The sequence below is a fragment of the Urocitellus parryii genome, chromosome 6 (genome assembly GCF_045843805.1).
Source record: "Urocitellus parryii isolate mUroPar1 chromosome 6, mUroPar1.hap1, whole genome shotgun sequence".
Lineage (NCBI taxonomy): Eukaryota > Metazoa > Chordata > Mammalia > Rodentia > Sciuridae > Urocitellus > Urocitellus parryii.
Genome location: NC_135536.1, coordinates 184,000,677 through 184,023,091, shown reverse-complemented (window position 1 = coordinate 184,023,091; position 22,415 = coordinate 184,000,677). Strand labels below are relative to the sequence as shown.

General features: G+C 47.8%; 1 protein-coding gene across 2 annotated transcripts in view; it reads left to right on the top strand.

Annotated features, from left to right (window-relative positions):
• Positions 1–9,935: 9,935 nt before the first annotated feature.
• Ptprt (protein tyrosine phosphatase receptor type T) overlaps positions 9,936–22,415 on the top strand; it is a 1,043,151-nt gene continuing 1,030,671 nt past the window's right edge. For both annotated transcript variants that reach the window (XM_026383218.2, XM_026383217.2), the window contains exon 1: positions 9,936–10,023. In XM_026383218.2, the coding sequence (XP_026239003.1) occupies positions 9,936–10,023 (88 nt within the window). The remainder of the gene's footprint in view (positions 10,024–22,415) is intronic.

The following is a 22,415-nucleotide window of genomic DNA, read 5'->3' as shown; positions in this document are numbered from 1 at the left end:
ATTTCTGTTGCTTTCAACCTGGAGAATCTGGACCAATGTAGTAGTCAATAGGAAACCAGTAGCTACCAGCTCCTGTGCATTTACTAGATGCCAGGTATTGTGCTCAGCACTTTGCTTTCATGATGGAATCCAGGGGGTAGAACTTGTGAGCTCTGTTCTATAGATGAGAAAGTGAAAAATACAAACAGGTTAAGTAGTTTTAGTCCCAATCAGCTTTCTTTTCTTTAAATGAATCTCATCCAGAGCCAACTGCTCCATTAAGGAAGGAAGGGATTCCTCCAGGTATGTTGAGGCTCAGGGGTAGCAAGACCAGAAAGGAGGTGAGGAATGACAAAAAGCAGGTACATGTGCTATCTTGTGACATGGCCCGGAAGCTTCACATCCTTCTCCCAGGATGGAGGGTAATGAGGGGAAAGAGCTTCATGGAAATGAGCTTCGGCCACCTCTGCTGTGATTCAAGTCAAGTTCTTGCTACTAATTGCACACACATTTCGCTAAAGGTAGTAAATAGGAATCATTCACGTGTCCTTAGAGACGGCGGCGCCATTCGGTATTCATGGCAAATGTATCACCGAGCTTCATAAGAGAATCATTTTAAAACAAAGCTTGGTCAGCTGTTTAATAATTTACTGATAGTGACAGCAGGGGGAATATCTAATAACCAGTGAGATTGGCTTTCAAATGGAAAATAAATTCATGTTAGAAAGGTTAGAGGAGGGAAAAAAGGGAAAGGGGAGAGGCATTATTAGCAACAAGGAAATATTTAACATTTGTCAATGGCTGATTACTTTGAATCCTATCAGAGTTGAGAAGTTTGATTATTAAGAGCTTGCACAATTCCAGGCATTTCACTTAAAAATAATCAGGGGCTGTTAGTGTTCTTCTCCTAGGAAACAAGAAGTCTACAGGGGTCTGGTCTCCTGAAGCAGGGGGTTTGACTCCACGTGGGCACTGGGATAGCATCATCTTTGTCAATTTGAGGACTGTTTAGGGGATATATGATGTCCGTGATCATCTGTCCATGGTTCCTAGGGTAGGTACAGACTAAGAAAAAACAAAATGAGACCAAACTACAAGTGTACGTTCTCCTGCTCTCGGGAAAACATATCCCAGAACTTATTACATGGGATCTGGCTTCTGGGTAAACCAAACCCTATTTATTTTTGCTTACTGGCCAAGCTCTATTGAAATGTCTGTAAAACAAAAAGGGTTTTGAGATGGATGGACTTGAAGTTCCCTGATGATTCTGGTATTGTTGGTCCAGGATTGGGAGACACAATTACAGTGACACTAACATGTACAGGAGTGGTTGAAAGGAATATAAAATCTAAAGCCAATACTGATCACAAATTGTCAGACCTCCCTGTGCCTCAGTTTCCTTATCTATACGTGAGAATCATAGGGTTGGTGATGCACATGAGGCCTGTCGCTGCTGCTCACGGCTCAGAGTCAGCACTCAAAATCTCTGAGTTCAAACACTCCAGAGGTAGAAGCAAAACCAAAGTGAAAAATCCCCAGAATCATCAATCTTTAAGCTTCAAGGGCAGACAGGGCTGTTCTGTGTTGTGGGTAAAGGATTTCCCTTGCACCCTCCCCATACCCGTCAGCCCCTCCTGCAAGCACAGGCACATTCTGTCCTCAAACCGACCCCAAATTGTGCCACTCTGGAGAACGGCGTCCAGGCACAACAGATGCTGTGTTCCCAGGTGGTGTTTTCCATGGTTTTCCATGCCAGGTTTGTACCCTCCATTCTTCACATTCATTTCAACAAACTCTCATCCTGCCTTAAGTTTATAACATTTTTTTGGCTTGTAGAAATAATGATTTGTCAACATGAGAACGGCTTGGATAAACGTGTGCAGTCTGGACCATTACGCCCCCGAATAATCTCAGTGGGCTCCAGGGTCCTCTGCCATCTCCCCAGCTCTGTTCTGTGGAGGGGTGAAGGGGATTCTGGGGGCTGATGCTCACTGCTAGGAATTTGGTGAAATGTTCTTCTATGGAGTGTCATAAAATATTAAGCAGATACCGTTTTCAGAAACTTCAGGAACTAGGAGTACTTATGCCACTGGATTAGCTATGGCATTTCTGGCTGATTGGAAATGTTTTGAGAACAGCATTTGTGCTTTGATGAAGACGAAAGGGAGGCTGTGTGTACAAAACACAGGGTCTACGTGGGTGTGAGGGGTTGGAACACGTGTTAGGTGAGAGGAAGAGGAGGCAGGTAGAGGACCGAACTTGGCTAACTGGTTAGGTCTCCAGACCACTTACTGAAGGGCCTCAGCAATGTTCTGTCTCCTAAGTGAGGCGGACAGATCATACTGGACGGTGTAAAACCACTGGGAAGAAATACTCCTTGCGACTCCATTCTGTCTTTGTAGGATTGTCAGTTGTGGTGACTGTCCTCATGGGAGAGAAGTGAACAATGACCTCGGCTGGCCAATTAGAACACCTATCCCTCCCTTCCCTTCCCGAACCAAATCGATTAGTTCAGGAAATGGAATGTGAACCAAATCAGCCCCTCTGTGTCTTTACTGGGTCTTTATCTGAGTAGAGTTGGGGAGGATGCTGCAGAAGGTCTCATTTTTTACTGAGGGTGCTAAGATGTGAGAACTGTATATGGTGTCATTATCCAATTTTTCTGACTACTGATGGAAATGCAGCTGAGATGTGGAGAGGGAGAGAGAGAGAGGGGCGTTAGGAAAGAAGGGGTGGAAGGGGAGGGAGAGGCCGACCTCATCCACCTGGAGGCGGCTCTGCACCTCTGGCAGATAGGCCACTAAAGGCTCCAAGCCCTCTGTGGCGAATCCACAGTGATGAGCCCATCACTACTACGTCTCTTCCTACACCCCCAAGAGCCTTTTTTTTTTTTTTTGGTTCCTCTCTTAGGACTGGGTTTCCCCATAGCTCTTAACAAATGGGTTACCTCCCTTCTGTTTGAAAAGAACTCATCCTGGATGAGACAAAAAATTTGACCTTCATCTTAAGCAACATTTACTGAGTGCCTGATGTATGCCATGCTGGGGCTTGGCTTTGGGAACACGAGGTTTTGTAAGTCAGTCTGGGCACCCTCAAGACTACCACCTTTGTGGAGAATGCAGATCTGCAAATGATACAAATGGAAAGGAACTAAGTCTTCATCCAGGCCACTACAGTCCAGCCCGTGGACACTGCCCAAAGTCCAGCCTTGATGGATAATGGCTTAGATGCCTGGATATGGACCAGGAAGGGCATGGATTTTGAATCTGGCATTCCTGTCAAAGTCCCCGAGGGAGACAATGGTGAGTTGTCCTGAGTGGCTTGGAGAAAAGAGTGTGTAGGAATGGAGCGTGGAGAAATGAAATAGAGCACAAAGCATCTGCGTTCACCCACACTCTTTTAGCCAACGGAATGCCCTTCTTTCCTTGTTTACCTAGTGAGGACTTCCCTGGGCTGGAACTAAGGAGAATTAGGGAGGGGATCGGCATAGAAAGGAAGGCTGGGCACAGCCAGTGGAGGGTCTTGTTGGATAAGGACTGTGGACTTCATGCCATGGGTAGTGGGGCATTAATGTGGGCTCTAAGTGAGTGATAGGTTGTGGAGTGAGTATCTTAAATACTCTGGCTTCTGTGTGTGAAAAGGGGTTGAATAGGATGATACTGCAGGCAGCCAGGAGTTGAAGGTGGAGTTCAGGTCATTTCAGGGCATGGGGAGGAGCCATGGTTCACCTCATCTCACAGTAATGAGTCCATTCTGACTTGGAACCTTCTAGAATCCATTTTGGAGTGAGGGATTAGGAGAAGGGCTGAGAGTCTTGGGGGGACCTCAGTGCTGAAAAAGCATGTGTCCCACTTCCAGGTACCAGGTGACTGCAAGAATAGTGGCTTTTCTCTTGCTCAGAGAAGCCACTTTGCTGGAAGCAAGGAGCAAAGGGTGGGGCCATATGTCAATCATATTTGACGTCTGTCATTCCAACTGCGACACTAACACCATCCTATTCCCAGTGTGCACTGGTGTGATCTCTCAGTGTGGGTTGATTGTGAATTTGTCTGGGATGGGGTTACTTTAACTTGACATTCCAAGAGGCATGCAAACATCCGTGGGGGTTGCTTGCTACACATCACTTAGTTTCTTTTTTTAATTAAAAGAAACAGCTGCTCGACAGATTCCACTTGGGCAAGAGGCAGTCCTCGCATTAAATTCAGGATACTCCAGACACTGAGGTCCACTTGCCAATCGTTTGGACCATGGGCTGGTGTTTTGGCCCAAGGAGGAGCAGCTGGCCGTCCCTGCCGAGCTGCGTTCCAGGTGTCTAGGAGAGCTGGCCTGGAGCCAAGGCTGGAGTGGCATGGTGAAACTAAGACTTGGAGTAGGAAGAAAGGACAGGAAATAATCTCCCGAATGGTGCAGGCCCTATTCTAGGTGTTTACATCCATTAACTCACTTAATTCCCACATCAGCTCATTGAGGTGGGGATAATCACTCCAATTTCACAGATGGGGAAACAGATTTGGAGAGGGAAAGTGGCTAGTTTGTGGTCATTTGGGTGGTGAATGGAAGTGCAAGGAATGGGCAGGCACAAAACCCCTCTAGAATAGGGGTGTTTCCAAAATGGAGCACTGCAGGGAAGAGGAACCAGGTGTCGTGGGCCTGAAAAATCACATACAAGTAGGACCAGAAAGGGAGTTAGGAGTTGGAACATCTACTGGGAGCACATTCAACATCCAAATGCAGGTCACCTGAAAATGCGTCCAGGCTCTTTCTGTGTGTCCCAGAGAGAAGAGCCAGCTTTGAAGGGAAGGAAGTCCAGAGCAGTAGTGTTAGTTCAGCATAACCACTGAAAATGGATTCCTTTGTAAAGTCCTGCTTTTGGACAGAGCAATATTGTTGGATAATGCATGCCTTTATAGAACAAAATGGCTGGATCATGAGGTTAAACTGGAAACATACTTATGATTTCTAAGTTGCATTTGGGTTATTTATATTTGCGGGTCTTGACAGACAGCATTAATGCATATTAATATTCCTGCCATCAAAACATTACTCAAGCCAGAACTTCTGGCTCTGGAAAGAGTGAGCAGTGTGCACACAGTGACTCTGCTAATAGAAAGGTTAACTTGTATTTCTGAATTATTGATGGTTGCTTGTTACTAATTTTTTTTTCCTCAGAAAGGAGGAAATTATTAATGAAGAGATCATTGCCAATGTGTCTGACATCTATTAATGGTTTCATCTTGCGACCAGATTAAAAGAGACAGCTGGTCCATGAATTTATGCGCAGCGGCTGCTTCAATGTGCTAACAACGCGGTGGAGGGCGGGGCACACAGGCGGTGGGGGGCGGGGCCTGGGCATCGCGGGTAGCTCTCTGCCAGGGCCTTTCTGCCAGGGCACAGCCTCTGTGGAAGCCCTGTCAAGGCTTTGCTGCAAAGGGATTAGGCAGTGGATGGGTTATCACTCTCCTGACATTTCCTTCAAACTCTTTTGTTACCCAGGGGAGCCCATTAACACTCTTCCTGTGCCAGTCACTTGTTGGCACATCCTGGGTGTCTTAGAACAGGGGTTTTCCATGCATCAGGATCACTTGGATACCAGGCTGGCTAAGACAGATTCCTGGGTCCCAACTCCAGCATTTCTGATTCACCAGGATGGGATTGGGGCCTGAGAACTTGTATTCCCAGGTGATGCTGATACTCCTGGTCCAGGGACCACACTTTGAGAATCAGTTTTAGACCAATGATTGTCAGATTGTGCTCTGAGACTTTCTGTAGAGGAGGGATCAGTAAACATTTTCTGTAAAGGGCAAGGCAGTACATTTTTTCAGCCAGATTTATAGGCCAGATGATGTCTGTAGTTCAGAGAGCAGCCCCAATAGGCACTATGTGAATAAATAGGTTGTATTATAAAAAAGACCCTTATTTATAAAAATGGGTAGTGGACCAGATTTGGTGCATAGGCTGTAGTTTGCTGACCCCTGCCCTAGAGCAGCCCTATCAGAACTTTCTGAAAAAAGCAATATGCAAAATAAAGTACATACAACTTTATAAGGTAGGTGTGGGCCAGATGAGGCGCAGTTTACTGACCTTTGCTCTAGAGTAGCATGAACAGTTTTCTGTGATGATGGAAATGTTCCATAGTTGTGCTGTCTGATATGGCGGCCACTGACTACATGGGGCCACAAAGTAATTAAAATATGGTTCGAGTGACTAAGGGCTGAAATGCTAAATTTTAAGTGGTTTGTGGTTATCTGTGCCTCAGCAGGAAGATAGAAGGCTCCAATGGAGCAGCCACCCTGTGGCATGTGAAGTGACCCTTGTCAGCTCCCTACACAGGCCTCTGTCTTCCTTGGGTCTCAGTCTCTTCTTGTATGAGATGGAGATCAAACAACAGCCATGTTACCAGCCTTTCCCCAGGGTTAAGTGAGCCACCTTGGTCTTCCCCTGGTGCTCCACTCCCCACTGGAGGGCTGACCAGCACTGGGGCAGGTGGGGCAGGTGGGGCAGGTGGGGCAGGGAGACGGAGGCCAGAGCCATGTCCTCTGCCTGCTTCTCTTTGTCCAGTCTCCCCACCAGACTGTAAGCTCCATGAGGGCAAAGGCCCCATCTTTTGTTGCAGCTGCAAACCCACAGCCCTGGCACATGATAGGCAGACTGGCATCACACCCGAGAGGACACCCTGTGTTTTGGGCTTCAAAATTGCTTGGATAAAGAGATCCACAGCGAAACCTCACTCCTGTCTTGCTTCCCAGAACTGAGAGGGAAGCCAAGATGCAGACAGGGAAACTGAGCCCCAGAGAGGTCCTGCCAAATTTCCCATGGGGTTAAGGGCAGTATATTCCCAGGTGGTGCTGATAAGAGGACAAGAGGCCTGCTGGTTGGGCATCAGTGGAAGAGGATGTGGGAGGAGTGCCATGCCGCCTCTCCAGCCATCCCCAAGCCATTCCAGGGCCCCAAGCCCTTAAGCATTGATGCTGAGCCCAGTCCTGAGCCAGAGGCCAAGATGAAGTCATGGTGCAGCTCCCTGGGCTCAGGAGGGCAGAAGAGCACCTGGGATGCTTGTGCAGGAGGGTGTGAGATGCTGTTGGATCTCTGTGACTCCCCTCCCTTGAGAAGCCATCAGAGCAGCTGTGCTTGAGGAGCCCCTGGCCTTGTGCCAGCCCTCTCTCTCCCTTCATCCCCCAAACCTCTTTGCCTCGAAGCTCTATGCGAAATGCCCAGGTGCCCTTTGGGAACTCGGTTCTGTAGAACAGACCAATGAAGAGATGACAACTCGTAGTGGCCAGTGCAGGGGTCTTCAACACACTATGGGCAGGAAGGGGCTGCTGGCCAAAGTTTCAAAAAGTATCCTTAAGGACCCTGAGTTTACCAGGGAAAAAGGATGCAGGACGGGCCTTCCAGGTAGAGGGCTGGCAGGTGTAAAAGCATGGGGGTGAGGCTGGATGCCAGAGCCCTGCCAGCAGCAGGTGGGAACCCACACTCCTGAGGAATAGGGAGGGGAGGGAAACAGAAAGCATGAAGGTAATGGTTCATGACCACGTACCTGGGAAGGTAAGGCCAGGTGCCCCACCAGGTCCTGCTTTACCAACTTGGTCACCACTGAAATGGACTTTTCTCAGGGCTATGGATCCTATTCAGATCTGGAACCTTCCCCTGCAGTGATGCAGCATCCCTGGCGTGTGGGCGTAGGAGGGTGGGGAGGGCATGTGCTGGGGAGATGCTGTGAGGACTGCTATTTTATACTTTTCCAGAAAGTCAGAGAGGGAATGAACTGGCAGGAGCCCTAGGAGCTGGGACAAGTTACAACAGCAACACCAAGCTCCTTAGTGGCTTTTCTGCCTGGGTCAGCCCTGGGATCAGCTATGCCTGGGATTGCAGGTTCCTGGCTGGGGTCAGACCTTTTCTCAGAGGCTATCTAACAACTGCCCACGGTAGGGCCTGGGGGAGGGTTTAATGGAGCAAAGATCTGGCAGTGTAGCTCTGAGCAGAAGGCATCTTCCCATTCCATTGGTCTCCAAGGGCCAATCATTGCCATGTCCCTGGAGCCCTGGAGAATAGCACAGAAGCTGGCACATAGTTAAGTGCACCATCAATATTTGCAAAATTATGAAGAACCTCCAAGGCAGCATGTAAAAGGTCCAACTCTTAGGCTTCCCCCATCAAACTGTAGTATTCCAGTTTCCAGGGGCAGGAGGCTGGGAAGCGGGACTGGGGACAGGGTCAGGGAGTTCTTTGCCCAGGCAAGTGTGGGAGGCACTGACTAGTCCAACAGGCTAGTCAAGCGCCTCTCTTTTTGAAAGTGGGAGTTGTGGTGGATGGGGGAATCCAGAGAGGACAGCCGATGCTTGGGAGAATTTACCTGGGGTTACCAGTGTGGGGTGGGGAAGCAACTGGACCTCTGGTTCCACATCACCTAGAGGGAACTGGGGTAGGAGAGAGGCCCTATGGGCCATAGCAATTCCAGCACAGAGCCCAGGTACCCCACTTCTGCAAACCCTGGCCATGCCTTTCACGTGACTCCCCACAGTCCACCCAGTCCAATCTTTGAGACCCCAACAAAGATGGGAGGAGGTGCTGCCATTGAAAAGAAGGAGCTTTGGCCAAGTGACAAAGTATTCACCAAGTGGGAATCCCTTGAGCATTTCTGGGTGTCCCTATCCCTTCTTTTACATCCCAGGCTCACATCCAAGACTCCGTGGCACCCAGTCTCCTCCATGGGATCCTTGCCCCAGAACATCGGAGAAACTGCCTGGGTCAGCCCCTGGGATCAGCTATGCCTGGGACTGGTGGTGGTGGTGGTGAGGGGTGTCAACGGAGACTCTGAGCTAAGGTTTGAGGCTTTCAGTTCCAACCAGGTCTTTGTTCAGATCCAGAAGAAAAAGAGCTAGCGGTTCAGTCTCTTAAGAAAGGGAGGGGGAAGGCGGCCAGAGAGAGAGAGAGAGAGAGAGAGAGAGAGAGAGAGAGATGCTTCATGCCCTGTGTACTCCCCCATCCCCGCCTCGGGTGGGGACGAGAGAGAGAGAGAGAGAGAGAGAGAGAGAGAGAGAGAGAGAGAGAGAGAGAGAGAGAGAGAGAGAGATATGCGGGGTGAACAAGGGTGATGGGGGGAGGCTGGGCGGCTGACGAGGTGGTGGTGGAGGGGGCGAGATTGCAGTGAGGTCAGGGTTAGTGATGCGCCCCAGGAGGGGGTAGGGTGGTGGTGGGGGAGAAACAATCTTAGATGAAATTCTCATCTCAGGGTGTGCCCCAGACCCTCCCCAGCGGCAGCCTGCCCCAGCAGCTTTGGGCAGAACGCCCCCCACAACCCCCGCACGTCACCTGGCCGCTCATCGGGAATAGAGAGGCTGCTCCCTGTCTCCCTTCTCTCCCCATTGCTCCCCATTCACCAGTTCCCCAACCCGAGTTCAAACCGCTGCTTGCTTTCTCCCTCCCCCCCGCCGCCCCAGTACCTGCGCCCCCGCAGGACAGACGATGCTTGGCTGCGTGGCGAGGCGCGGGGCGAAGAGGCGAGGACCCTGCCGGTCGTGTGGGTGCGAGGGTGAGGCGCGTACGCGCGTGACTGTGCGAGCCGCCCGGAGCCGGCCAGCCTGGAGAGAGTGCGTGGGGGAGCCCGCGTGTGCCTGCCGCGGGCGTGTGCCAGGCGCGGGCGTGCGCGCGAGGGTGTGTGCGCGGCCCAGGCGGAGCGCCCAGGCGGGCGGGAGGCGACGGCGGCGTTAGGACTCGGGGGACACCGCCCCCCGGCCCCCGCGTCCCGCCCCCGCCCAGCCTCCCGCCTCAGTTCGCGCCGCGCCTCGGCTCGGAGCGCAGCGGCGCCGGCTCCCGGAGCCCGATTAGAGCCAGCTGGGGCGCCCAGCGGCGCGCACAGCCTGCGGCCGCGCCGGCGATGCGGGGCCGCCCCGCGCCCGCCCCAGTCCCGGCCCCGGCCCCCGCGGGAAGGGGCTGAGCCGCCTGCCGCCGCCCGGATGGCGAGCCTCGCCGCGCTCGCCCTCAGCCTGCTTCTGCGGCTGCAGCTGCCGCCGCTGCCCGGCGCCCGGGCGCAGAGCGCCGCAGGTGAGTGCGCCCGCCCGGCTCCCCTCTCCTTCCCCGATGCGCCCGGGCCCCCGCCGCGGGCCTTCCGCTGAGAAAGTTCTGCGATCTCTCCGAGGACGCAGGGCCCAGTGGCCCGAGCTCGGGTCGCAGCTGCGAGACGCGGGCCGTGGTGTGCAGGAGCGTCCTGGACAGCGTGCTCGGCCCCGCGCGTCCCTCGGCAGCCCGCGTTTCGCCAAGTTCCTCGCTTTACTTTCCTGCCGGCCCCCGGGGCTGGAGTAACTTTCCGCGGTTGTTGCGAATATTTCCACTTGCTGCCTCCCACTTGTCGGAATCTGTCACTCGAGTGTTTGGGGCCGCGGCGAGATGAGAAGCGGCATTGGCGCCCCGGGGAGAATATTCTCTCCCTGGCAGCTCGTTGGGCAGTGCGCGCTTTAACTGGGGAGGACAGGTCCCTAGCAGGCCGAGGCTGCCAGGGCGGTGGCTTTTCTTTTCTCCTCAGAGACACACAGTAAGCCCCCGTCTTTTTCAAAACATGCGGCACTCCTTAGCTTGTCCCCAAGCAAGCCACTCAAGGTACCCATGGGAGTGTTTGCATTCATGACTGAAACAATAGTGCCTCCACCTTACCCCGTGCCTTTTATCCGGAGTAATGGGCACCCCCTGTTAAGGCCCTTCAAGTGGAGTGGCGTTAACCTGTGAGCTTGTCTGCGCCTGAAAAGTTCCTATTTGGGTTCAGTCCCTAGGAGGTAGGGGAGAAGTAGTTCCCCAGTGTGGGAGTTTGCGCTGGTGTGCTCCTAAGGCTAAGTTGACATGTGCAAAGAGACTACCACGGATGGGGGTCTTACCCATCACCAAATCCCACTGCGGCCCGCTTCCATCCACAGTCCCCGAAGAGCAGGCAGCGGAGGGTAGGAGAGATGGGAGGAGGTGATGCAGGTGTACCAAGTTCGGAAATCACCTTGAAGTTTCTTAGCACCCTTTGGCTTTGGTGTGACCATGCTCAGCTGAGGTCGCTGGGACCACAGGGGCCGGTGGAGCTAATCAAGCAGGACCTAGGAAGAGATTCTTTTGGAATGCTAAGCAACAGCTGTGTCGGTGTATTATGGGGAGGGGCGGGGGGGGGGGAGAAGATGAACCTGAGGGAAGGGTAACGCCTTTAAACAGCCCGCTTTTGAGACTAAGAACTACTGTAGTGACATCCCACTGGAAATGCGTTAGTCTCCTTCTCTTGATTCTAAAATGGAAACTGAACATCAGATTTCTGTGAAGGGGCAGCCTATTTTCGTGGCTGGGAAGCAGGGCGAGGAAGACGCTCCTTGTGTGTGAAGCTGAAAGGCTGGATTAGCAAGGGAGAGGAGAGAGGCAGCCCCAACACCATTCCAAAGATGGTGCACAGCCCCTGGTTTTCTCATTTTGGGATTTGTGTTAAGTATACTAAGGGAGGTTAGGGAAGGAGGATGCTGGGGCAGTCCCGAGGACCCGGGTATGTTTCGTGACTCAGATTTTACTGTCCTCCAAGGCTTGGCTGGCCAATCACACATCAGTAATAGTTACGGTCCCGCGGCAAAACCAGAGATCAAGCGTATTCCACCACGGGTCTCATAGTTCTTCGGTCGCCAGCTCTAAAACCCGTGCGGGCTCGGGAAGCTGTCCAGGGGCTGAACGCACGAGTGTTCCGGATGCTACCGCCAGGTGGTGCTCGCCCACAACTGTTAAAATGCAAATCTAGGTGCTTTCATCTCAGGAATAGAACTTCTTTTCAATTTTTAAATGAGTAATGTGTTTATTCAGCAGCCTTTTGTTAAAACATTTAGAGAAGTGTGAGGAGCAAGCACCTTTTCTTTGTTTGCTCTTCGGAACACATGGGGGAAGAAAAGCAATTGTGGAGTACAGTTTGGGAAGAAATCTACTGTTAAGGCGCCATATGTTTCTTTTGGGTTACCTGAGCTGGGCGCCTTCTGCAAACCTACTATATATTTAGCAAGTGCCTGCGTTTGTTCCCAGGGCTCCTTAAAGGAGCGGGATTAGCCTGCGTTGGGGATTTGGTGCATTCTAAACCTTATTCATTTGTAGAAATGGGGATTTTCTGTGTATATCTATATTCTCCTTCTTGGTTTTTAATGCTAACTAAATCTCTTAAATTAGATTTTTTTCCAGGTTTCTGGATAAACGTCTGTTTTTGTAGATACAGAAATGTTGACTTTTTAAAAAAATGGACTTGTTTTGTTTCTAAACACAGTCTTGTTGGAATCCAAATCTACCACAAATATGATGAATAGGTTGATTTCCTTTAAAGTATCTTATTTGAAACTTTTGGCAAGTCTGGGTAAATAATGCATTTTAAAACTCAGTGGTGTGTTTTTCATATTGCTTTGATCTGAAGAGTCCCAGTCTCGAAAGCAATTTCAATTTGTAAGCTTACATCCAAGACATAGTTGGGATGATAGGTTTCGCTGTAACATGTTGGTCACGGTATCCAAAAGTCAGAAGCAGAAGCTTGTCATCAAAAGGCAATTTCCTTTTTTACTCTAACATGTGTTTCATGAGCCACGGCAATTTTTGTAAGGAATGATAAACAAAACAAAAAACCCCAAACAAACAAACAAACAGAAACATTTAAAAACAGCGTGTTAACAGTGTGGCAAAACATGATTTGGAGTGAGGGAAGGGGGAGGCAGTTAAACAAACAGATAAGGGGATAATTAGTCCATTTACTAGTGGGTTTCAGAATCTGTAGATTGAAGACATAACCGGATCTTAAAGGGGACTGACTAAGGTTGCAGTTGTTAGCAATGTAGCTGTTTAACTGGATAATCACTGGCGGATACCTCTGGGGAACCGTTAGCAGTACAGTCAAATTTTACTTTCTCTTCTGGATTGCTTGATTTGTTTCCTAATAGAAGAACAATTAATGCGCAGTCCTGGCTTGGACTCTGTTCCCACAACAGTCACAGACACAGTAATGCAGAGCATCTTCTTGTGTTACCACCCATTATCTTTCTCCTCTACTTTAATTCCTCCTCGCTTGTCCTCACTACATACAGCTCCTGCAGCCTCCAGGCTGCCAGCTGAGACGGAGTCGCCTGTAGTAGTGTAACTGTCACCTTTCAGAGCCATGATCAGAGGACATTACAGCATCATTCTTTCAAGCACGGGATACTCCCATGACTCTCTGACAGTGTGTTGCTGTGGAAACTAGAGCGAGGCTGCGTTGGCAGTGGTCCTTGATAAATATTTATTGATGATGATGAAGAGATAGTGGAGTCTCAGGGCGACCGGGATGGGGGAATTTAGCTTAGAGGCAGTGGGGTTTAGAGAAAAGAGCTTTGGAGTCTGAAGCCCTTGGTTTCAATCCTGCTTCTGCCTCTGACTCACCGTGCCAGTTTGGGCAAGCCATTTATCTTCCCGGGTCCCCAGCTTCTCATCTGTAAAGTGAGGATAATTAGAGCTGCCTTGCTGGCTTCTGTGAAGACTGACTAAGATGATGTGCACAGAGAGAATAGAAGACTGTCCTGTGCCGAGTAGGTTCTTTGTACCAGAGGGGAGCCTTGTCTGTCCTTGGCCTTGGCATTGGTGCATGTACATGGGCCGGGGCCCTCAGTGTTAAGCTCAACTAGGAATTGACAACAGGGTGGCTGGATTTTGCTGGTGATTTTTAGTTTTTCTCCTTTTGGGGGACTCGATTCTCTGTAATTGCTTTTAGAGAAATTTCCATTGAAAATTTCCAACAGATGAGTAAGTTTGGCCATTCAGGGGTTTAGATAGACAATGTTTAGTTTTAAGAATTTAAATTTTTAAAAAAGTATTTCTTATTGGTGCCCTGTACCTATTCAGAATAGTGGGACTTGTTGTCGTCTCATACATGCACACAATATGACAACATATAAATTTTATTTTTATTTTAAATTTTTTATGTGGTGCCGGGGATTAAACCCAGTGCCTCATACGTGCTAGGCAAGCGTTTTACCACTGAGCCACAACCCCAGCCCAATATGACAATATATTTTGGTCCATTTTGCTCTTGTTAACTTTTGGATTAGGACTTTTTTTTTTTTTAAACACAACTGGTTATGCGTCGTAACACAACAGCGCTTGGGTATGTCCTCTTTGCTTTCCTGCCACCCTCCTGCACACATTCTTTCTTGCTTTCAGGTTCTGTGCCAGGCCCATTGCCTTCTCTTACTGAACCTACAAATCAAGTGCCTGATGTTCTGGTGCCAGGAGGAAGGCTGTGTTGTACACTTGGTAAAGACATAGAGTGGGCTGTAGCAAGCAAACCAATAAAAAATCTATGAGGTTCTTGAAAACAAACCATGTTCGACAAGTGTAACAGCATTTGCAAACATATTACAGAATTGGGTCTAGGAGCCGATATCATGGAGATATTAGAAAGCAGTTGGAGTGTCTCACGACATCTTATAAAATGGATTCAAATTGGTTTGGAGAGGAAGAAAGCCACAGATTTTTTTTTTTTTTTTTTTTTAATGGATTACTAACAGTCAGATGCAGCCAAAGGGACAAGTGTTGATCAATAGCATTGTGTCCAGTGAGCCAGGGTGACTGTCTGGGGTCAGGGATTCAGCATCTGAATGGTCTTACCGGACATGTTTGCCTGTGAGAGGGTGAAATGGGCATGAGAATGCCATTTGTTATCTGTGGATGAGAGCTGCAGGTTCTAAAGAAGATACAGAAGGTCCCAGTGAGGCTTCTAGACAGAGACCCCAATGGACCTGCTTGATAAGGAAAAATGAGTATTAATAAAACAGAGTGGTGGAAGGATGAAGCACCCATTGAGAAATGGTGGTCATTAGGGCCTCTTTTACCCCTAAATGTCAGTGCTGTTTCATTCAGCCCATCCTAAGTGCATACATGGGGTGGGGTGAATCACTCATGAATTGAAGGGGGTCTTCAGTTACAGGCTTACCTTTTTTCCCCCCACACTGGACTCGGGCATCTAATACACATGACTGACGTACACGTCCCCTGTGCCTGAGTGGAACCCAAAGCTTTCACATTTCTTGAATATTCAGCTTAAAATTTTTATCAGATGCTGGAGGGAATGAAGAATGATGAAGCCACTTTGGTAAGCAGTTTGGCAGTTTCTTGAAAAACATACACTTCCCATAGGCTCCAGCAGTCCTGCTTCTTGGAATCTGCTCGACAGAAAGGAAAACATATGTCCACAGAAAGACACGAAACATGAATGTTCACAGCAGCATTATCCATAGTAGCCCAGAGCCGAAAACCATGCAGAGGTCCATCATCTGGTGAATGCATCCAGGAGGATGCGACTTGTAATGGAAAGGAATGAATGACGGACACATCCAACAGCCTGCATAAACCTCAGAAACACTGTGCTTCGTGAAAGAAGGCACATGCAGAAGACTTCTCATTACATGAGCTACTCAGAAAAGGCAGATCTGTAGAGACCAAGAGCAGAACCGTGGTTGCCCAGGGCTGTGCATGGTGGCATGGGTTTCCAGCCAAGTGGACATGAGAGAGAGAGAAAAAGACTTGAGAACTGGAAGGTGATGATGGTGGTGTCATGATAGATTTACTGAAAATCACAGGATGATACATTGACAACCGATGAGACTTTATAGCATAAAGCTGCTACATTTGTATTTGAGTGAGGACATTTGTGTAGACTCAAGTATAAATCTCAACTCCCCCACGTACTTGTGAGAGCTGATAGTTGGAGTCACTGTTCTGAACCTCTGTTTCTGCATCTGTGGGGCAGAAATAGTAGCAGCTTGGTACTATCGGAGCTGGAGAAGATTCCTGTGAGTTGTTGAGCTTGGTCCCTGGCACAAAAATGGGCACTCAGGAGAGGGCACCATGAAAACCTTATCTCATAGCCCATTTCTGCCCATCTAAAATCGTTTCTTGTATTTTTTACTTGCAAGGCAAATTGCCTGCTTTTTTTAAAAAAAATTGTCTTTAGACTGTGAATTAAATCTATAAACTTGCATTCCCCTCTCTCCTGCCCATCAATTTGGCAAAAATTTAAAAATTTAGGACTATCACATTTTGGCAAGGATCTGAGCAATTAGATGGCTTTGTTCACTGTTGAGAAGTGAAAATGGAAACAGGTTTTTGAGTACTAACTTGGCAATGTCTGTTAAAAATGAAGATAGGCTTTTGGTAGGGTCTGGATTGGGGGGGGGGGAAGAGGATAAGACCACGAGTTTGTTTCCTTCGTCATTAAGCAGAAGATGTCCCGTCAGGAGCTGACCGAACATTTTTTGGCCTCTTGAGTTCCAAGGTGAACAGCTGTTGGAGGGAAGCCAGCAGCTGCACCCAGGTTTTGTGGGGGCTTCCTTCGACCCTGGGCCAGAGCTGAGCGCTGACAGTGTGCACTGCTCTTAGAAGGAGTTTGCAAGCCTTGACCTTTCTGAGCAGGAGGATGTGGCCCATGTGTCCCTGAGCACCCTAGGCTGCTTTTTTTTTCCTGCCCACCCTTGATATGGCCTTACTCTACTTCTGTCCTAAGTCCTCCTAAGACCTGTCGTGAGATCATAGCCCATTTCTGCCCATCTTCCCGTCACTCAGGGTGAAAGGTTATACATTCATCCTGAAGGGCTCGTGCCCTGGTCTCTGTTGCTGAGAATGAATGAATGAATTCATATCAACAAGCAAGATTTTTGTTTTTAAAGTGCTTAATGTTGAACCACCCTTATGTATCTGTGGCCTTGGATGGTCTCGACTTCCTCTAATTGACTATAATCATGTGTTTTTTTTTTCCTGCCCAAATTATCACAGTTTGGCCAATGGGAGCGCCTCCAAACTGGGTCTAGACACCACTGCCAGACATCTTGGGGAGAATATTTTTCTATGAAAACAAGGCTGGATCTTCAGGCTCCCTTCTCGGTTTTTGTTTTTGACCCAAATATATAGTCAGTTTTTATATTTAAAGAGTTCTGGGGACATCAGGATGTAGAAAGTACATTTGAGGTGTTTCTTTTGATCCCTGGCCTAGAACTGGGCAAAACAGGGATTGCTGGCGGTGACAGGGATAGAAAAGGAAGACGTTTTGAAGAGCATCCATTTATGATCATTTATCTCCCTGATTTTCTAAAGTTGGTTTGAATGTGAGAACTTAATAATTAAAAAATAATGTTGTCAACGTTGTCATACTCTGTACTTAAATATAGCCTTAAGGTTGATGTTAGAATTTCCCTTTTTCCTTGAGCATCTTGGGATTGGCTTCCAAGTGTACAGGTCCAGTGATGGATCCACCTTGGTACCAACTTTTGGAAAAGAAAAAATAACCCTGAGTTTCATTACAGAGGACAGTACTAACTTTCTATTGTAGCGCAGCAAGTAACTCCCTCAAAGTTGGTGGCTTTATTATCTCACCACTTCAGGAATCTGGTGTGGCACTGCTGGGTTTTCTGGCTCTTGAGACTCTTTCAGTCTGGGGTCAAAGTGTCCGGAGGGCGGGGGGCTGCCGTCCACCCAGGGGAAAGGGGAGGATCTGTTTCCCAGCTTGCCATGCGGTTGCTGGCAGGATTTGGTTACTCTTGGGCTCTTACTTGAGGGCCCCGTTCTCACTAGCTGTTGGTCAGAGGTTGCCCTCAGTTCTTCGCCATGTGGGCCCCTCCATGGGGCAGCTCATCGCGTAGTCGCTGGCTCTGTAGAGGGAAGGGGCAGGAGATTGTGATGAGGTGGGGGCTACAACCTTTTGTAACCCACTTTTGGAAGTGACATCCACTACTTTTGCTGTGCTGTTTGTCAGAAGCAAGTCCAGCCCACACTCTGGGGGAGGGAATCACATAATGGAGCCATATTAGGGTTCTCCAAAGAAACGGAACCAACAGAACATATCATAGGATGCATAATAGGATCCGTGTGGGATCCATAAGAGGATATATAATGTAGGTTTATTGTAGGTATCGACTCACACAGTTCTGGAGACTGACCAGGGCCAGCTGTCTGATCTGCTGCCTGCCAGCGGAGGCCTGGGGAAGGTTGATGGTGTAAGAGTTGTGGGGGGAGCTGTTGGTGTAAGTCCTGGTCTATCAGAGAGTCTAAGAACTGAAGCACGGACACCTTGGGGCAGGAGATGAGGGATGGCCCAGCTCAGGCAGAGTTCTTCTCAGGCCTCTGTGGACTGGATGGTGTCCACTCACACTGGGGAGGGCCATTTTCTGTCCTCGGTTTACCGGTGCAAGGAAGTGAAGTTTTGCCATCAGTCTAAGCCTCCCTGAGTCCATCAAGTCGAGTCACACAAGTAACCATCACAGGTATGGATTCCAGACTTCAGGGATCATTGGGAACCATTTCCGAGGGTCAGATGGAGGAGAAAGACAAATATAACCTCCCGAGTGTATTGGAATCTTTTAATTCTTTTCATTTGTGGGGAGTATACCAGTGGCAGCTTGATGTGAATCTCGTTTGAAGGGATCTTTGAGTCGAGAGACTGATTGTCTCAGAATTGATTTAACGCAATTTTTTTTTAAAAGAAAGTTAACTAGAAGACTTTTTCAAAGTAAATGTAAATTAATGTGAAGACCATTAGATAACTTTTAAAACTTGGACCCTCCCCCAAGTGGAAGTACTATGGTGTTTTTGTAAGAACGAAAATTTTTACCCTAGTGTCTAGATTCCATAAGAATCGGTTCCTAAAAAGCAGCTATAGATGAGGGGCATTATTCAATCTCACTAAAAATGAGTATTTGTTACATTTAGATATCCTGAGTTTTAAAATGAGCACTTGTGTTCAACCTTTCTGACTCATTTCTCATTTTTTCCCTATTGTCATACACACACAAACTGACACAGAGGATTCAGTGAGTTACAGCAGCTGGAAGGCTTAGTGTAAACATGCAGATTATCCTAGAGATCAAAGCCTGTCCCCTGGAACCCTGGGGGTGACCACAGGGGTGCCATCATCCCGGGAATCACAGTCGAAGCAGGTTGTTAGGGTAACTGTGCTTGGAACCCCACAAGGTCCTCCAGGAAAGATGCTTTGTTAAAATCCAGACAGGCGTGCCTGACCCTGGACTTTCTGGAAGGTTCCTTCTCCAGGAATTTCCCAGATTCACCATCTGTGTGGCGGGGGATGGTGTCAGAGGTCCCCTCATTACTGACTAGGCAGTGCCTGAATTTAAGCAGGAAAATCACAACCCCAGGACCTGAGGAGCCATTTCCACAAGGTGACCTTGGGGAAGAAGTACTCCAGAACATCCTGAGTATGTCCTCCATGATCCTTGCCAAAGGGCAAACACTTTCACTTCAAGAGGCTTGGCGTTGAGAGAAGTTTCTTAACTGTCCCCACCCAGGCCCTGATAAATCTGACTGTTGGGTGCAAGGTACCCTTTCTGATATGAGGAAGGTGGGGTGGGGCGTAATGTTTCTAGGTGTCTAGGTCGGGGTGGTTGCATGTGGTTGTGTGCAACTTGCACAACGGTACATAACAGGCCTGGGTCAAGGACCTTGCTCTGCTGTACCAGTTTTGAGTTCAAAGCCTTTTCTGTGCCTGGTCCTTCCCTTATTTTTAGTTCCAGAGCTCCTGGATGTCTTAACTATTAATCTTTGCTTTTTCTTTTCTTTCCACTAAAATGTTTCCTGTAGCTAACATTGTCCTTTTATCATCTCTTCTAATTTTGCACTGTTTTTTCACCTTTTATTATAGGAAATGGGTATATTGGTGTGTGTGTGTGGGGGGGGTGGTTTTCCAGTTTAGAAATGGAGACTTTAAGCCAAAGATTCTACACGGTCTCAAATCAGGGACGGGGATGGGAGGAATGATCAGTTATTTTCCCAAAGCTTCTAGCCCTAAAGAACCTGGGCATCTCGCCAGCTCGTCCCTGTATCTCAGCTGGCTCTAGTTCAGGATGGTTATCTTCCCCTAAACAAAATTGTCTGGAACAAAGCAGAGGCCAGCTCTCTAATGCTTAGGTTGCATTGTCTTGAGGCCATTTTAATTAGGTTTACTAAGGAACTGTGGAACCTACTGAAAGGGAGGAAATGTCTAGTTTTTAACTATTAAGACACTCCACTTCCATATGCAAACCCCTTAACTAAATCTAGGTCCTGCACCCACCTTGTGTCTAACAGAAGTTTAAGAAGTGTGGTGTTTTAGGGGGAGGGTGCGGTGAGGGGTGAGTGTGTGCTTATCAATGTCAGTTTTCCAGCTAAAGTTAAGTCCTTTAAATGTCTCACTCGGAGGGCTTCAAGTCCCAAAGTAGTATTTCTGGGACTTGATCCTCTCAACCCTGTTTTTGGTGGAGAAATGCAATTAATGCATTTAATGCAATTAATTTGAGCAAATTTCAGAGTTCCAAGGTCACTGCTGCCTATAAAAAGTATATACATATTTTGTGACAGAATTTCTTCATTTAAAACTGTAGCTTGGGACAAGTCTCATGGGTCACTTTTAAAGTGAAGGCGATGGACTTGGCTTTCTCACTTCTCTGTACCCCTTTCCCACATGTGACACATTTAGTGTGCATCCATGTTTCCCTGTGTAGAGTCTATTTTGCTACCGCTTCTGAGAGAATCGGCCTAGTGAGCCTTCAAGTAGTTCTCAGTTGGAATCGTGTCTCCTCTCACCTTCAAAATCTCAGCAGCTGTCATTTGTCCTTGAAAAGTTGCTGGCCACCTCTGGAACTCTGGGGTCCTTGGTACCTCCCTTATTCCAGATAACCTTCTCTAGTGTTGATCATGGAGGATTCTTTTGTGATCCATAGATTTTTGACTCAAATCTCAGTCATTTCTACCTTTTAGGTTTTAGCTTTTTTTTTTTGGAGATCCTTAGTCCTACTCCTAGCTTTACCTTACTAGATTATTCCAGGAATTTTGCCTTGGCCTATAGCCATTGGCTAGGACAACTTTTATCTTATGTTAGGTCCTGGTGGTTGGAGGAAGAGGAACATTGGATAAATCTCACTAGACTCAGCTCCTGCTCCCAAAATGCTTATATTTTAGGAAGGTTCAACTCATTGTTTTCTACTTTGGCATTCTGGTCCTTGTCCAAAATCTGTCTGGTTGGGTGGGCTGTTTGTGTCTACCCCACTTCTGATACCAATAGCATAATTTTGGATGGGTTGCTGATTATTTAGCAGAGACCTTGTAGGTACTCCCAGACTGCTATAAGTTCTTGATTAATTTAACCAAAAAAAAAAAATACAGGGTGTCATAGAAGCAGGTGACCCATACAGGCCAATGTAGACAGAGTCTATTTGGGCTTGCCTTTTCTGTCCTCTTGGCTCCCTGATGGTGAGCAGAGTTGACGAAACATCCACAGTGGCCTAATCCTGCTTGTACACAGTCACATCCCAATTTTTGCTATGCCACTGCCCTTGTGTATCACCATCTTGGATGACAATCTGCCAGTAATCTGAATATCTTTTTAAGGAATTTGTCCAAATATCAGGCTCTTCTGGTTTATGAACCAAACTCGGCCTCTTCAAAGCCACATCCTCTCCTGTGGGAAGAAAATAGAGCTGATTTTAGGGATGCAACAATCAAATAGATACTGATGATCACATGTGGATGACTATGTCAGGACAGAAGCAGATGGGAGTCTGCGTCTTAAAAGAATCACTAACATGCTGGGTAGAGGATATTTTAGCTAGGTTATAGTCTATTTTATTTGGGAGTATGCTTTTGAGGAATGTCAAAATTAGTGGATAATTCTTGATAGGGAGGAACATACATGTTAATGGTGCCTCTGTTTGTAATAGTTCTGCATTTAAATTATTCTCTTAAAAAAGTGACACCCTTGGAGTTTAAGATTTCCTAGTTGGGTATGAATGATAGGGATTTTTTAAAAAAAAATGTTTACATTGTTTTCTTCAGTCATCTTTGTAAAATAAATTTGTATTTTGTTTTCCATGCATGGTTTGTAATGAGGATTCCTTTGGGGAATTCTAGGACGTCTGGTCTGCTGTGTCTGGTTAGGAAGGAATTAGGGAATTGTGTTGCGGACACAGGGAGGCATCTGAACAGGTGTGCCCCAGGTCCTTGGAGGGGTTTGTGCCAGGCTCAGTCTCTGTTTTCTTCCTACATCCACTTCTCTCTATAGGGAACTCCCCGGACCAGCACTTCATTGCCTCCCAAGAAATAGCAGAGTTTCTTCCTTGGGACAGTCTCTGGCTCTGGGGTCAACTTGAGTCCTCAGAAAGGCACATAATGATGCAGAGGGATAATGTGGCGCAATCTTCTCTGTGTTTAGAGATGCCTTGGTCCTGAGCAGTTTTCCCATCTGGGAAACGATGTGATGACCTTTGTGTTTCCTAAGGACTGGAATTCTAGGTCTCTCATATTTATTTTTCTTGAAAAGGAAATCACTTGAGATCTATGGTAAAAGTTAAATATGTTAAAAATCCACTTTTCCCAATTGATCCATTTGTTTTATGATACCACCCCTAGTTTTTTTCAAAAGGGATGAGTTATGGAACTGGGGG